The following is a 15,901-nucleotide window of genomic DNA, read 5'->3' on the forward strand; positions in this document are numbered from 1 at the left end:
CACCTCAATGAAGCTATTTCGCCTGCCATCTCAATCCGATGATGTGAGGGGTATATTTTCCGTCCATGCCTCATTACTTCAGAATGACATTCCTGGAACTTCATTTACTTTTCCCCTCCTTCCCTGAAGCACCATATTTTTCCCCATCTAGGTTATGCATGCCATAAAAAAAGCAATTTGCTATTATATGTGGCATAAGGGCAACACTTTCCTTAGGAGGTAAATAAGTTTTTTTTCTTTTTTTTTTCCTTCAAATTTTATTTTAAATCCCAGCGTCGAATTTAGGGATCATGTCAAAATTTCCAAGACATTTCCAACAGGCAGCCTTTATAATAAACTGTGAAAAGAATGTATTTGGCTTCATTTTGTCAGCCTCCCCCCCCCTTTTCTTTTGGATAACCTTGGTAATTAAAACAAGAACACAAAATAGTCATTTGTTTCAGAATATTGTGCTGAGAATAGTTTAAATATTTCACCTATAGCCGAGTAGCAATTTACAATACAATCCAGACTTGGCTGTCCTATGAGAATAAAGAGACCATTGTTTAAATGAAATGATGAATTTATCTATTATAGATTACTCTCCAGAAAATGCTCAGCTAGAATAACTGCATCTTCCCCTGCGCTTCCAAACTGTGTACTAGGTCTGTGAGACTTTAATATTAAAACATGCTCTTAGCTTTTCCAAGTTGACTTAGGACCTGATTTGAATCTGTGTAATACAGTATTCCCGTTAATAATAACGTGTAATTAAGACATCCGTTAAAAATCCATAACGTTAATTTAATGGAGAAAATCTAATACAGTTCTATTGGAATTTTTACGTTAAATTAACTTTAACGGGCTTTTAATGGATGTCTTAATTAGATCTCATTATTAACGGGAATATTCCACAAATTAAAATTGGGCCCTTAAAGTTTTAATGAAAAAAGTTGCAGGAACACGTTTAAAACGGACACCCTGTTTTCATGCATTCTGCTGGTTCAAAGGAGAAGCTGCATTTGAGAGGCAACAGGTCCAGCAAGGAGGGGGTTGCCAGTGAAGGTGGCCACTTCACCTGGCACTCTCGATGATGCATTGCCATCTTGCTTTCTCTGGGGTTCTAGTCTGCACCCCTCCCAGTTTGCAGGGCTCATCCTACAGTGGTGCATGCTGGGAGCTAAGCTTACAAAACCACTCAAGATAACCGTGGAGGACGCACTCCACAGGAAAAAGCCTTTGGCAGCAACACGGTTAAGCCTGTCTATTCCAACAACTTTCACAGAAGATGAACATAGTTGGGAGGTTTTCTTGGCTCAAACTCCGGTTTAACTTAATAACTCTTCTACTCTGCGGTGATTAATGGCTCCCCGGTGCAGGGGCAGGACTAGGGAATCCAGGTGCAACCTTAATTGTTACACTGAACAGAAACATTTCCTTTAGACAAACGTTCCCAGGGGGGTTATAAATAGGAAATGGACGTTACCATGAAAAGTAAACTCCCAAGAGCAGCCCACTTGGACATTAAACTATGAAGAGTGATGTGCCCCCTCCCTTTCCTGTTACAAACTGACAAAGTAAGTGCGTCAATGCTCCCAGTCATTATTTTTCCTCGGTGGCACTTTGTTTCTTCCTGACGGTGAAGAGGGCCTCAGAGATGCGACAGTCCCGTTGCAGTTTATCAATGAAAATCTAATATCGTCCATAAGGAGAGAAGTGGAAATCAATACTTCATTACCAAATTGTTAGTGAGGATGAAGAGAGATGGTTGGTGGGATTTTTTTTTTTTTCTTTTTCTGCAGTCTTCTTGGAGCCGGGTGTCAGGAGGAGGTCAGTGGTACAATGTCAGAAGCAAGGGTGCAACGAACGGAGAAGGGCTGGTGAGGGAGATCCAGGCAGGAAGATCCAGGCTAAGGCATTTGTCCTGCAGAGATGATCAGAACAGAGAAAACAGTGTTATTCCTAGAGCAGTGGCCACTATGGGCAGCTATCATTCCCAGCTGGCTGTCTGCCCTCGTTTGCTTTCTATTGCTGTGATGAAGACCACGGGCCAAAAGCAACTTGGGGAGGAGAGGGTTTACCTGGCTTCCACTTCCACATCACAGTCCATTCCTGAGGGAAGTCAGGACAGGAACTCAAGGCAGGTAACCTGGAGGCAGGAGCTAAAGCAGAGGCTGTGGATGCTTACTGGCTTGCTCCTCATGGCTTTTTCAGCTTGCTTTATTTTCTTTTTTTTAAAGACTTATTTATACAATGTTCTGCACACCAGAAGAGGGCACCGGATCTCATTATAGATGGTTGTGAGCCACCATGTGGTTGCTGGGAATTGAACCCAGGACCTTTGGAAGGGCAGGCAGTGCTCTTAATCTTTGAGCCATCCCTCTAGGCCCAGTTTGCTTTTTTTTTTTTTTTTTTTTTATGAAGCTCAGCGCCATCTTTCATGTAACCACCTACAGTGAACTAAACTCTCCCACATCAATCATTAATCAAGAACATGTCCCACAGATTTGCGTGAGGGCCAATCTGATGGGATCATTCTCTCAATTCATGTTCCTTCTTCGCAGATGACCCTGGCTTGTGTCAAAACCCAAAGAGCACAGCATCCTCGTTTCTACGAATGTTCTGAGTAGAGTCATAGTTAGTCAGGGTCAGAGTCCAAGGCAAATGATGGGACAGAAAAAACAGGGCCCAAATTAGGAATTTGTCTATGAAAATCTAGAACCAATCAAAACATATTTATATTTCCAATATTATACTGAATTGTTTTTAAACATTTACTTGTTTATTCATGGTGCATACACACGTATGTGAGTGTGTGTGTGTGTAGCGCATGTGTAGCGCGCACCATGGCGCTGTCATGTCGTGGGCACGGAGCCTGGGTGCCGTTTGCTGTTTCACGTCAAACTTGACAGAACTTGTGCGCATGCGCGCGAGCCCCCCTCCCCCCCCAGCGCGGGGAGTCTTTCGACCAGGCCATCTGATCTGGCCAATCATGTTTTAGCACGATGGTTCCATTCTGGCCTGAGCCATTGGGTTGATGACATGTCAGGGCTTTGTCTGGCACCGTATATATTCTTCTGCTCCCACGGGGACGGGGTCTTCTTGCCTCATTCAAACCTCAAGTGTAAGTGCTCCAATAAAGAGTGTGCTGAGAAGAATCCTGTTGCAGCCGTCTCTTCTGCTGGCAGGAGCGGCGTGCTGCATGCATGTGTGTGTCTATGAACACATAGGTGTCATGGCACACATGTGGGCGTCAGAGGACAACTTGCAATTAGTTCTTTTTTTTGACCATGTAAGTTCCAGGGTTCGAACTTAGGTCACCAGGCTTGGTACCTACTTAACTCTTTTACTAGCCTTCATCAAAAGATATTTATATATGGGAGAGAGACATACCCAGGCTCACAGAAAGTAATAATATTAATACTCATCATCGGACGAATGGATAAATAGAATACTGTAATTAACGCAGTGGAATACTATTCAGCCTTTAAAAGGAAGGGCAATTTGATCATTCTACAACCTAAGTGAACAATGAACAATGACAAATTATGCTAGGTGAAAGGAGACAGTCATAAAAAGGCAGACATTGGGCCTGATACATTTAATGGCCACGAAATTTCAGTTTTCCAAGATGACAAATTCTGGAGAGGATAGTTTTGGTGGTACAATAATGTGAGTAGATGCAACCGCGCCAGAGTATATGCCTGAAAATGGTCATAATAGTAAAATTTATATTTATTTTACTGTACTTAAAAACATAGGGGCCTGGAGAGATGTGTAAATGGAGAGACGTGTAAATGGAGAGATGTGTAAATGGAGAGACGTGTAAACGGAGAGACGTGTAAACGGAGAGACGTGTAAATGGAGAGACGTGTAAACGGAGAGACGTGTAATTGGAGACTGTGTTGGGCCCCACGTTGGGCGAATGTAAGTGGAGACTGTGAGTTCCTTTCCCGGCAGCCTAGACCCAAATAATCACACACAAATTATACTAATTACAGGACTGTTTGGCCAATAGCTTAGGTGTATTCCTAGCTAACTTTTACATCTTTTTAATTTTTTTTATTGATTTTATTGAGCTATACTTTTTCTCTGCTCTCCTCCCTACCCTTCCCCTCCATGCCAACCCTCTTCCATGGTCACCATGCTCCCAATTTACTCAAGAGATTTTGTCTTTTTCTATTTCCCATGTAGATTAGATCCATGTACGTCTCTCTTAGGGTCCTCATTGTTGTCTAGGTTCTCTGGAATTGTGAAACTTTTACATCTTAAATTAACCCATTTTTATTAATCTGTGTATCACCACGAGTCTGTGGCCTACCAGTAAGGTTCTGGTGTCCTTTTCCTTTGGCAGCTACGTGGCGTCTCCCTGACTCCACCTACTCTCTCTCTGTATCTCTGTTCTGATTTCCTGCCTGGCTTTACTCTGCCCTGCCGTAGGCCAAAGCAACTTCTTTATTAACCAATGGTAATAAGACATATTCATTGCATACAGAGGGGAATCCCACATCAGAAATGGCGCAGAGGTTAAGAGCACTCACTGACTGCTTTTCAGGAGGTTCTGAGTTCAGTTCCCAGAAACCACAGATGGCTCACACCCATCTGTAATGAGATCTGGTGCCCTCTTCTGGCAGGCATGCATGCAGGCAAAACACTATGTACATAAGAAATAAATAAATCTTAAAAAAGAAAAACAAGCACACAATCTATTTTTCACCAATGAAAATTTTTCATTCTAGAAAAATTTAACTTCTGTTCTCTCACCCAGAGAGAGAGCACTCATGCATAGCTGGCTCTATCTCTGCCCACGTTCATCTTTTTTCATCTGTTTGCTGAGGTCCACATGGCCACTGGATTTGCCTAGTGCCTCTTGTTGAATTTCTCAGTGGAAAACATTGTTGGATTTGTGTCTGATGATGTACAGCATGGCTGCAGTTTGCTAACCCGCTCTTATCGTCTTGAACATGGACTTAGTTTCCAGTTTTATTCAGTGGCACAAAACACCCGAATAACCATTGAATATCTAGAGCTTTTTAGTATGTTGGGGTGTTTTCATCAGCTTCACCTCCCACGTCTAGTGTTTGAGTCGAAAGAAGTGAATGTTTTCATAGTGAGAAAATGGTAAAAACGAACCGGAAGGCCAGGCAGGATAGCTGGACTGGCAGGATAGATCGGCGCTGGGAGTGACTGAGTTTTGAGTTTGAAGCTTGCCTGGGCTATACACTGAGACTCTAAAAAACCTAACCCCCGAGTAAGCGGCTCAGCAAGAAAAGGTGCTTGCTTCTGAGCCTGACCAGCTGGGGCTTATACAAAGGGAGGGGGAGCTAATTCTTCTAAAGTGTCCTCTGACTTCCATGTTCGTGCTGTTACGTGTGCAGTCCTCCCCCCAACACAAATCAATGTAGAAAATTCTAAAGCCAGAAGGGGAGAAAAAGAGGAAAACTAAGGAACAATCTTTTTTTTCCCTTTTGCTGTTACATTTCCTGTGAATAATCTATCAGTTACCTCATGATAAGCGTGGTGGTACTTGTTGGATTTCTTACTTATTTTTTATGTTTTGAGTCAGGGGTTTTATTCCTTACTCTTATCCTGGAACTCGATCTGTAGACCAGGCTGGGCCTGAACTCACAGAGATCGGTCTGCTTCTGCCTCCCGAGTGCTGGGATTAAAGACATGTGCCACTAACCCTGGCTTGCAGCAAAAGTTCTTAACCGCCACAAATCATTTATTTTTAAAAGTTGGGTATGTATGTATGAATGCATGCATGCATGTATGTATGTACTGTGTGTGTACATGTGATGTGCATGTGGAGACTGAAGCCCCCTGCAAGCAGAATAACTTGACTGCCGTAGCTGTTTCTCCCAGGTGGGTCCCAGGTGACAGGAAAGTAGTGGATGCTGTTGCTACTGTCAAGGAATGATGCAAAGTGCTAAACACCTTGGCAATTTAGAGGCAGATCCACAGGACATCCGAGTGCAACTGCTTTCAAATTCCAGATATGAGGGCCTTGTATTACAGTCTAGATATGAAGCTGACCCCACGGGCAAAGTCCCTGGGAGTAGCTGAACCTGGTGGTGCTGTGTGATTGTGATCCAAGGATCTGAGAGACGGAGGTGAGAGGGTCAGGAGTTCCAGGCCAGTTGGAACGACTTGAGACCCTGCCTCAAAACCAAACAAACAGAGATGAAGTTCTTCATATCCCAGCACGGAGAGTTGGAAGGCATGGTGTCTATGGAAGGTCAGTGTACTGAGGGTCAGTGGGCAGAAACTCGATCTTAAGTCATTTTGGGCCAATAGGTTGTGTTCCCCTTGCCCCGTTAACTTAGAAACTTAGAAGGAGGAAAAGGAAAAAGAGGAGGGAGGTACCACTTTGCATTTTTCTCTAGTGTCTCCCCTTGTGGGGGGAGGGGAGGCTTTAAAATAAGATCCGGGAAGAAAATTAAAAGTAGAAAATTAAGGAAGGCCATAAAGCCTGCCGTGGATTACATAAACTGGGTTAAGGAAGAAAGAAACCAGAGAAAGTGACATTGCGGACTCTCAGCCTCTTGTTGAAGCCCTAACTTTGTTGCTTCAAAAGCCTTTTTCTACCCCCTAATATGTTGTGCTACTGTGAGAGAAAAAAGGAAACAAATAAAAAATTTAATTACATATCGAAAAAGTCACAGGCTATGTTCATTAAGTAGAGTTTGGGAGGGAGAGCCAGGCAAAAAAGATAGATAGCATTATTTTCATATTCATTAAGAAGCCACCAACAGATGTTTAGAATTCTCTATACTTTAATTTGGTCATTGTGCTGGCTAGTTTTATGTCACCTTGGCAGAAGCTAGAGTCATCTGAAAGGAGGGAGCTTCAATTGAGAAGATGCCTCCATAAGATCCAGCTGTAGGGCGTTTTCTTAATTAGTGATTGATGTGGGTGGGGCCCCGCCCCCCCCCCCGCCCCCCGCCCACTGTAGGTGGTGCCATCCCAAGTGGTGCCATCTCTGGGCTGGTGGTCCTAGGTTCTATAAGAAAGCAGGCTGAGCAAGCCATGAGGAGCAAGCCAGTAAGCAGTACCCATCCAGGCCTCTGTATCCTGCCTCCAGGTTCCTGCCAGGCTTAAGTTCCTGTTCTGACTTCCTTCAAAAGTGGAAGTGTAAGGCAAATAAACCTTTCCTGCCCAAGTTGCTTTGGCCGTGGTGTTTCATCTCAGCAATAGTGACTCTCATTAGGATAGTCATATTGCCTTTTTTTTTTTTAGCCCTCTGCTGAATTATTTGGGTCAGTGGCTCCTTTCCCCAGCTCTTGCTCCACCCTTCCTGTATCTTCTGGTCTTGTTGGAATGCTCCTGTCACACTGCATCAAGAAGCACATTATGATGACAGGAAGGGGATAGCCGGAGGCTGGAGTGTTAGGTCCCTGGTGCTGTGGAGAGTCCCCCTGGTACTGAAGAGAGTGCCCCACTGGGTGGTATGCTCTTCACAGCACACATATTTTGGGGAGCTCCATGCAGGTCTGGTTGCCTACCCTCAACACTGCGCAAATCTGAAGACTGTATATTCTACCTGAGATTGACAGGCTGTTGAGCAACACCCGTGGCCACTCCACACAGGTTCCCATGACACCTGCTTTCAAAGCATGTTCATGTACATACACACATTTTCTTCTGGAACAAACCAAAGCTGAGGGGTCTGGGTGGTTTGCCCCTGTGGTGAGCAGGGATAAGGAACACGTGACAATGCACTCCTCTTGTAGGGCTCCTCGAAGGTATTTGGTTGACAGTAGAAAACACAAGTGAAATAGTAATGTTGAAAATAAAAAAAATCATTAAAAAAAAGAAACTATGACAAAGAGATGAAGTGAAAACGGAGACGGGGACTTTTAATGATGCCATCCTTGGAGAAACCCACAGTTAATATTTTTCAAATTGATTTACAATTTGAAAATCCAAATTGGCTCCTTCTCATTGCTCGGTCTCAGCACCAGTGCCTTGTTTAATTTCTCCTAAGAGGAATCTCGCCGCGAAGAAACCCTTAAACTTTGGTGGACGAATTTCACTTCTTACGGAGAATAAAATAATTGCTTAAGTGCATGGAACACTCTGATGTGCAGACACAGATTCATGTGGCAGATCACACTTCAAAACCTCTCTTATTTTATTGTGCTGAAGGCTGGCCTTGAACTTGAACTCCTCCACAGGGGTGTGTCCCCACATCCATACCCTACTGAATGCCCTGCCTCCTGAGAGACTTGGCCTCAAACTTGGTACCTGGAGTAGCCATGGATGACCTTGAAATGTAAGTCTCTTGCTTCTAACTCCTGAGTTCTAGGATTACAGGCCAGCGGTAGCATGCCACTCGATGCAGCGCTGGGGATGGAACCCAGGTCTTCATGTGTCTTAGACTAGCACTCTGAGTTATACACACACACACACACACACACACACACACACACACACACACACACCTGCCATGTCTTTTTGCTAATTCTTTTCTTCCACTTAGTTTTTTTTTTCTCTATCATTGAAAGTAGAGACTGAGATGAACTGCTTCTGGAAAGGGAAATCTCTTTATTCCTCTCTGTCTCTCTATCTCTCGCTGTCTCTGTCTCTCTCTCTGTCTCTGTCTCTCTCTCTCTCTCACACACACACACACACACAAACACAACACAGGCTGAGTTTCTTTGTCGTGTTTGGAGGAACTGTGATGTTTTCTTTCCTCAAACAGAGCCAGTTAAAACCACTTAGCTTATCAACAGTGGGTTATGTTGGCCATCCAGACCCATCAGCGTGGTGTGATTTGTGTGATTTTACTGATTGTGACAAGATCGGATGTCAACCCAGCCTTCCCTTCCAGAGGTCTCTGAAGTGACTAAACCAAGGTGACATGACCATAAGTAAAATGGATTATTCTAATATTCAATATTCAAGTCTGAGCAGTGGTGGTGCACACCTTTAATCCGAGCACTCGGGAGGCAGAGGCAGGCAAATCTCTGTGAGTTCGAGGCCAGCCTGGTCTACAGAGTGAGTTCCAGGACAGGTTCTAAAGCTACACAGAGAAACCCTGTCTTGAGCCATTCTCCCCAAGAAAAAACACGATAAAAAACTCTTTATAAAATAAATTCAACATAAATATATGTTTTCTTGATTTCAAAGCCGTTGCTCTCAGGCCCAGGCCCAGCTGTCCCTGACTTCAGTGGGATCTGCATCCGGAGACCAGAGCTGCTTCATCAAGGGTGGTCTCATCCCACCCTTGAGGAGGGTCACAAAGTACTGTTATTTATCTGGATAATTTTCTCCTTGGAATGTGGAACTATAAATGAAATGCTAGCTGTCAATAACCACACTGGAAGAACTCCACATTTGACCTTCTTCTAAAGCTTGGTTTGTAAATCTCACAGGTGTGTCAAATGCATGATAGAGTCAGGCGGTCATGGCGCACGCCTGTAATCCCAGCACTCGGGAGGCAGAGGCAGGCGGATCTCTGTGAGTTCGAGGCCAGCCTGGTCTACAAGAGCCAGTTCCAGGACAGGCACCAAAACTACAGAGAAACCCTGTCTCAAAAAATAATAATAAAAAAAGCATGTTGACTCATCAAGACCCGACCCAGAACAACTGCCCACCATTGGAGATTTTCTGCTCAGCACCGGAGCAAACATCTTCCACAGGCCCTCTGTCTCCTATCACTGGCCCCAGCTGACTGCACAGTGGGCACCTAGGAAGTACTGCTTAGAACATGCTCCCGGATGGCCTGCTGCTTGCGGCCCTTGGTAGCTTTCTGTAGCTCTCACCAAACTCCTGACCAAAGAGCTTAACAGAAGAAGGGTTTCTTCTGCTCATTGTCCCAAAGGTTTCAATCCCCGTGGCAGAGAAGACGTCAAGAGAAAGGGGGATACAGGAAGGGCACCAGATGTGGTCCTCTGAAGGTGTAAGTCACAATGCCACACCAGTTTGGAATTATGATTAATAGGGTGGTATTTATTTAAAGGGGAAAAAATCTTACAGATAACCGTCCCAGACAACAGCCCTCTGCGCAATCAGGAAGAAGTCTAGTCCCCGGAGCAGGAAGCTCTGGAGACTTTCTCCCTCCGATGATCTCCCACCACTTCCCCACCCGAAATAACGTGCCCGTTCTGAACCCATTTAGGGGCGCATTCTTTGATTAGGCTTCAGAGTCTCAGCATCACGGACACACCCAGAGGTGGGCCTAATTACTCCCTGGGCGCTTCCTACTCCAGACCACTGAGGATTAGGGTCTCTCTGAGCTACGCCAAATGGGTTACAACCCTCTGCCTCTCCATGTGCGGGATGGCGGCTGAGACCATCCGGGACAGGGTAACACTCCTGGGACAGCAGGAGAAACGGCAGGAGACACGACACAGGGCCTTGTGAGAGTGGGGACAACACTGTCACCAAATGCCATCGGTGTCCTTTCTCTGGGTCAGTTTGGAAGATCTCAGTGGCAGCTGCAGATCTCTTCCTTTGCACTCAGCCCTTATCCTGGGGCTGCCCAGGCCAGAATGAAAGGGCTGCCGTGAAGCCTTGCCCAGCGCCATCTTCCTGACAGCGGATGATGGGATTACGGAGTCTTAACTGCTGAATGCTTATCCCTAATTATAATCAAAGGTACGTCAATCTAAATAAGAATGATAAGGTGGAGCCAGCCCCTGCTATCCACTCCCTTCCAGTCTCCCAAGAGCTTTTTAACATGAATCTGTTCTCAGTAGGATGCTTTGACAAAGCTTGGGTTGAATAATTATACAAAAGAAATGGAGCTCAGTGAGAAGTAACACTTTTTTTTTTTTGCAGAAAAGAATGGTTAAAGCTATTATTATTATTAAAGATGCAAAGAAATAGTTTCTTTTTTGCTTTAAATATTTGGTTCTACTCTTTATTGGGTGCCCATCTTTGGCCTGAGGTATGACTACTGTTGTTTTAGTTTTTATGAGTGAGTGCATGAGTGTGTGTGTGTGTATGTGTGTGTGTATGCGTATGTGTGTTTGCGTATGTGTGTGTATGTGTGTGTGTATGCGTATGTGTGTGTGTATGCGTATGTGTGTGTGTATGTGTGTGTATGCGTATGTGTGTGTGTATGCGTATGTGTGTGTGTATGTGTGTGTATGCGTATGTGTGTGTGTGTGTATGCGTATGTGTGTGTGTATGCGTATGTGTGTGTGTGTGTGTGTGTGTGCCCACATGAACCACAGCATGTGTGAAGGTCCCAGGGCAGTTTTCAGAGTCTGTTGTCTTCCACCCTAAGCGTTCAGGTTGACAGCGAGCTCTGAGCCACCTCACTGCCTCCTCTTTAGTGTTTATAACCCCCACAGGAAACTTGCATGAACTGTTTTTCCTGTATTTTCTGCAGAGGTGGGGATCAAACTCAAGACTCTGTGCATGTGAGGCAAGCGCCCTGAGCACCCCCACTCTTGCCGGCTCAGTCCGCTTGTTAATGGGGCGACTGTGCCCTTTGCTAACTTCCACACTCTGGGAAAAGATGTTTCTCTCTTCTGATGGCTTCTACTCTCACCAGATCAGGGACATTACATCACCTTCCACACACATCACCCGGCGGGTGCCATAAGTATCCCCTAGAATGTGGTTCCTGGATCTGGAGAGATGGCTTAGTGGATAAGAACTCTGGCTGCTTTTCCAGAGGACCTGAGTTCAGTTTCCAGCTCGTACCTGGTGGCTAACAGACATCTGTAACTCCAGTTCCGGTGGTTCTGATGCCCTCTGCTGGCCTCTGTGGGCACTGCATGCACATTGCATATAGGCTTACATGCAGGCAAAACACCCATCCATACACATAAATATTAGAATGAAAAAAATTCAGATTCCCTTAATGATTTCACTTTTTTTGTAGTTGCATTATGTAGCATATAATAAAGTGCTTTGGAAATGCTTTGGAGTGAGACTGTATAATGAAGAATGATAAGGATTGAAGGACCGTCCAGCAACTGTCATCTTTTCAGAAGCTAAATTAAAAGGAAACAGTTACCAGGGCGTCATCCTGAGAGCGGGAAGTACGGTGTCCCTGGCGGCTTCGATGTTAATTATAATTTCGTGTCCTGTGTCTGCAGATCTCATGTGGACATTGCTGCTAGATGGTTGCTCTTGGTGCTTGGCCATGGACGAGGGAAAGCGAGTGATTTGCCTGTACCCGTTCTTAGAGAACCACAGGCCTAGGCTCCCAAACAGCCCTTACACTGTTTGAAAGAGGTCTACACGCTGGCAAACATCACCATAAACAACCCAGACAGCTTCAAGTCGGCCGCCAACGACATGATTCACTGTGGCGCCCATCTTCTCTACGTGGGGCATGGAGCCAAATGTTATTTATTTCAAGTGACTTCTGGCCAAATGAGGTTCACAGTGGAGACACCGCCGGGGGACTTCATCGGAGCTGGAACTGGGAGCTGTTGGCTCTTAGGAAACGCTGTCTGCCTTCGGAGCATGGAAAATAGTCATGGGGAGATTTTTTTCTTTACCACTGGGATTGTGGCTCTAAAGCCTCTGTGGTAGTTGTCTATGCTGGCAAAAAAGGCTGGCGTGGTGGGCCACAGAAGTAGGCAGTTCAGGTGAAGCTTGTCTTTCAGGATGACCCCATGTTTGGGTGCTCACGCCATTCATTCCTTCTGTTTTATTCTTTTTTCCTTTCCCTTTCCCTCCTTCCTTCCTTCCTCCTTCCTTCCTTCATTCCTTCCTTCCTTCCTTCCTTGAGTCTAGTCTCGTTCTTGCTTGGTAGCCAAGGTAGATCTAATGCTCTGGATTGGGGTTTCAGGTATATGCCATCAAAAAAAAAACCCAACTTATTTTTAAAATTTATGTACGTGTGTGTATATGCCATGTGTGTTCAGGGGTCTGAGGCTGGCAGAAGAGGACAGCGGGAGTCCCCAGAGCTCACACTGGTGCTGTGAGTTACCTGGTGTGGGTCCTGGACAGCGGGAGTCCCCAGAGCTCACACTGGTGCTGTGAGTTACCTTGTGTGGGTCCTGGACAGCGGGAGTCCCCAGAGCTCACACTGGTGCTGTGAGTTACCTTGTGTGGGTCCTGGACAGCGGGAGTCCCCAGAGCTCACACTGGTGCTGTGAGTTACCTTGTGTGGGTCCTGGACAGCGGGAGTCTCCAGAGCTCACACTGGTTCTGTGAGTTACCTGGTGTGGGTCCTGGAGACCTGGAAAAGTGGCAAGCTGTTCCACACTGTGAGATTTTTATTTAATTCTTATACTGATCCCTGAAGGAAGCTCTCCTGACCTGTGTTTAGAGAGTTTGAGACTGAGAAATAGAGATTTAGGGGGCAGGATGACGACATGTGCCAGGTGGCGGCGAAGCTAGGGCATGCACGATGTTGTGCTGCCCTGTCCTTGATGCACATCTCTGTCACCGTGGTAACAGCCACAGTTCCAAGCTGGATGGCTCTCAGTGACAGCCAGATGTTACAAAAGAGCCACATGAGTTACTGTTTCCTTTTTACATGGGAGGACCCAGAGGCTATCGGTGTACTTTCCCGGTGACCCTGAGATGAAATCAAGACTTGTCCTGAGTCTTAGATCAGTTGGTAGCAGTTCCTGAAGATTGCTCCCAGGAGCCAGGTCCCTTAAGATGATAACCAAACCAAACCAAACCAACGAAACAAAAACAAGGCTGGGCATGGTGGCATGACTTCAATACCAGCATTCAGGAGACAGAGGCAGAGGCAGATGGATCTCTGAGTCCCAGGCAGGTCTGGTCTATACAATGAGGTCCAGGCCAACCAAGAATACATGGTGAAATCCTGTCTTTAAAAAAAAAGCGCAGTTATTTCTGAGCCCAGGAGGTGGCTCAGAGAGTAAAGGCTCCTGACAACAAGTCTGCCGACCTGAGCTCAATGCCCTGGACTCACAGGGTAGCAGGAGAGAAACAATCCCTGCAAAGTTGTCCTTTGACCCCATGCACATGCACCACGGCTCACAAGAACCGCGCTCCCCCAAATAAATAAATGACACAAATTCGCCTATTTGTGTTTGAAGCGTAACAACCCATATCCACCCTCAGAGCATCTTTCCTTATTTCAGATTTCAGACCGACTCCCCTGAATTCCTCTCTCAGCCCTCACTTGTTAATAATATATCTTGTAAACAGTAGATTGCCGTCTTCAAACATGGCCCATTCCTCTGCCTGTATAGAATTACAGAAACCAAAGTGAATGGTCTCGGCCACCCTCACCCTGCCCTTCCCGCCATTACATAGATGCTGAAACAGAGGCACAGACATCTTGGGCATTGGATGGCATTCATAATTGTAATTGGACACACCTGTTAGTTATCGTCTCAATTCTCGATTGCTGGGACTCTACATGTTTAACCAGTCAAGAAGTTTTGTTTTGTTTTTAAATGTGTATCTGTTTTTAAATGGGTGTTTTGTCTGCATGTAAATGTGTGCACCATTGTGTGGGTGATGCCCTTGGAGGCCAGAAGATGGCGTCAGATCTCCTGAAACTAGAGCTACAGAGGTTGTGGTTAATTTTGACAATATAGACAAGAAAAGCCAGACTCAGAGATGGTGCAATAGCAACGAGGCCAAAAGCTCACAGGCGACAGGTGATCGGACTGTGGCTTTCACGGGCTTCCATTTCCATCCTGGTCCCACTCCACAGAGTCACCACCCTGAAGCCCACTCCAGGAGGTTTTGGTGGCCTCACGCAGGACTGACGCGCTGGGATTTTTTGTTCCATGGGAGACTAACATTGCTGTAGTGTTTGAGAGCTTAACGGGGTAATCTCTTTCATTTAATCAGTTGATCCTCAGCATCCCCTCCTTCCTGTCCTCCCCTTCCTCTTCATCCCCGTCTCCTTGACACACTGTCACTGTGTAGCTCGGGATGGCCAGGACCTTGCTATGCAGCCCCACACAGCCGGCCAGGCTCAGACTCATCACAACCATGCCGTAGCCGTTCCAGTGCTGAGTCTGGCTACTCTTATTTATTTTATTTTATAGAGACACAAGACAACTTGTAAAATTATATGACATATTTCCTTGATTTCTTTCCTTCTCTGCCCATTCCTAAGTCTGCGTTTCTATATAAACTAAATTCGTTTATAGCACACATACACAAACAAACACACCCAAGCAAAATGGAAAGCACACACCATTGTTTACAAAGACAGCCAACCTCACATATAAGCCCCAGACCACAGGGTCTTCAAATCCTGACTTTTGTTGATCAAGTGTTACCAAGGTTGCCCAGAAATGACCCCATGCCAGGCACTGTGGGAAGCATACAGAGCTTCCCATAGCAGGGCTGATTGAGAATGGTCAATGGTGCCATTTTCCAGAAATTTCCACTGGCTCCTGGGAGCGCTAAGTGACTGGTGTCACCATGGCTCTCAGAGGTGGAGTCTAGATCCCAGTGTGCGACCACCCGGCCCGCCCACCAGGACCGCAGGCCTACACTGCCCCCTAGAGGGCGCTTCAGGCTCACAGCTTGTTTTCCCGATATAGGCTCTTCTGCCCCCCCGCCCCATCATCTCTGGAACAGCTGTGATACTTATTCTAAGCATCACACAGAACTTACTAGAAACCTTTTCAGCACTTCCAAGCAGAGCCGTGTGTGACACAACAGGAAAGAAAATAAAGGAAGGCTGGCATGGGGACGCACAGCCTCAAGCTGCCCCTCCTGAGGTGGGAACAGTAGCTGGGCAGCGGTCCTAGGAAGCAGCCAGGGACTGGAAAGAAATGACAAGGGTTTATTGACAAAGCAATGCCAACAGCTGAACTGTGTACCCATGCACCCCCAGGACCCCAGCGTGGGTCTATTTGGAGGCAGCCTCTAAAGGAATAGTTAAAGAGAAGAGCAAATGTGAATTCATCAAGTGTGTGCACACACAGAGATGACCCTGTGAACTCTCTAGAGCAAATGTGAATTCATCAAGTGTGTGCACACACAGAGATGACCCTGTGAACTCTCT

The 15,901-nt window shown here is 45.8% G+C and overlaps 1 protein-coding gene across 2 annotated transcripts in view; it reads right to left on the reverse strand.

The window, feature by feature from the left end:
• Window positions 1-450: 450 nt before the first annotated feature.
• Window positions 451-15,901, reverse strand: part of Tshz2 (teashirt zinc finger homeobox 2) — a 441,124-nt gene continuing 425,673 nt past the window's right edge. For both annotated transcript variants that reach the window (XM_026787080.1, XM_013352194.2), the window contains exon 3: window positions 451-1,903. In XM_026787080.1, the coding sequence (XP_026642881.1) occupies window positions 1,902-1,903 (2 nt within the window). In that variant the 3' untranslated portion in view covers window positions 451-1,901. The remainder of the gene's footprint in view (window positions 1,904-15,901) is intronic.

The sequence above is a fragment of the Microtus ochrogaster genome, linkage group LG8 (assembly GCF_000317375.1).
Source record: "Microtus ochrogaster isolate Prairie Vole_2 linkage group LG8, MicOch1.0, whole genome shotgun sequence".
Classification (NCBI taxonomy): domain Eukaryota; kingdom Metazoa; phylum Chordata; class Mammalia; order Rodentia; family Cricetidae; genus Microtus; species Microtus ochrogaster.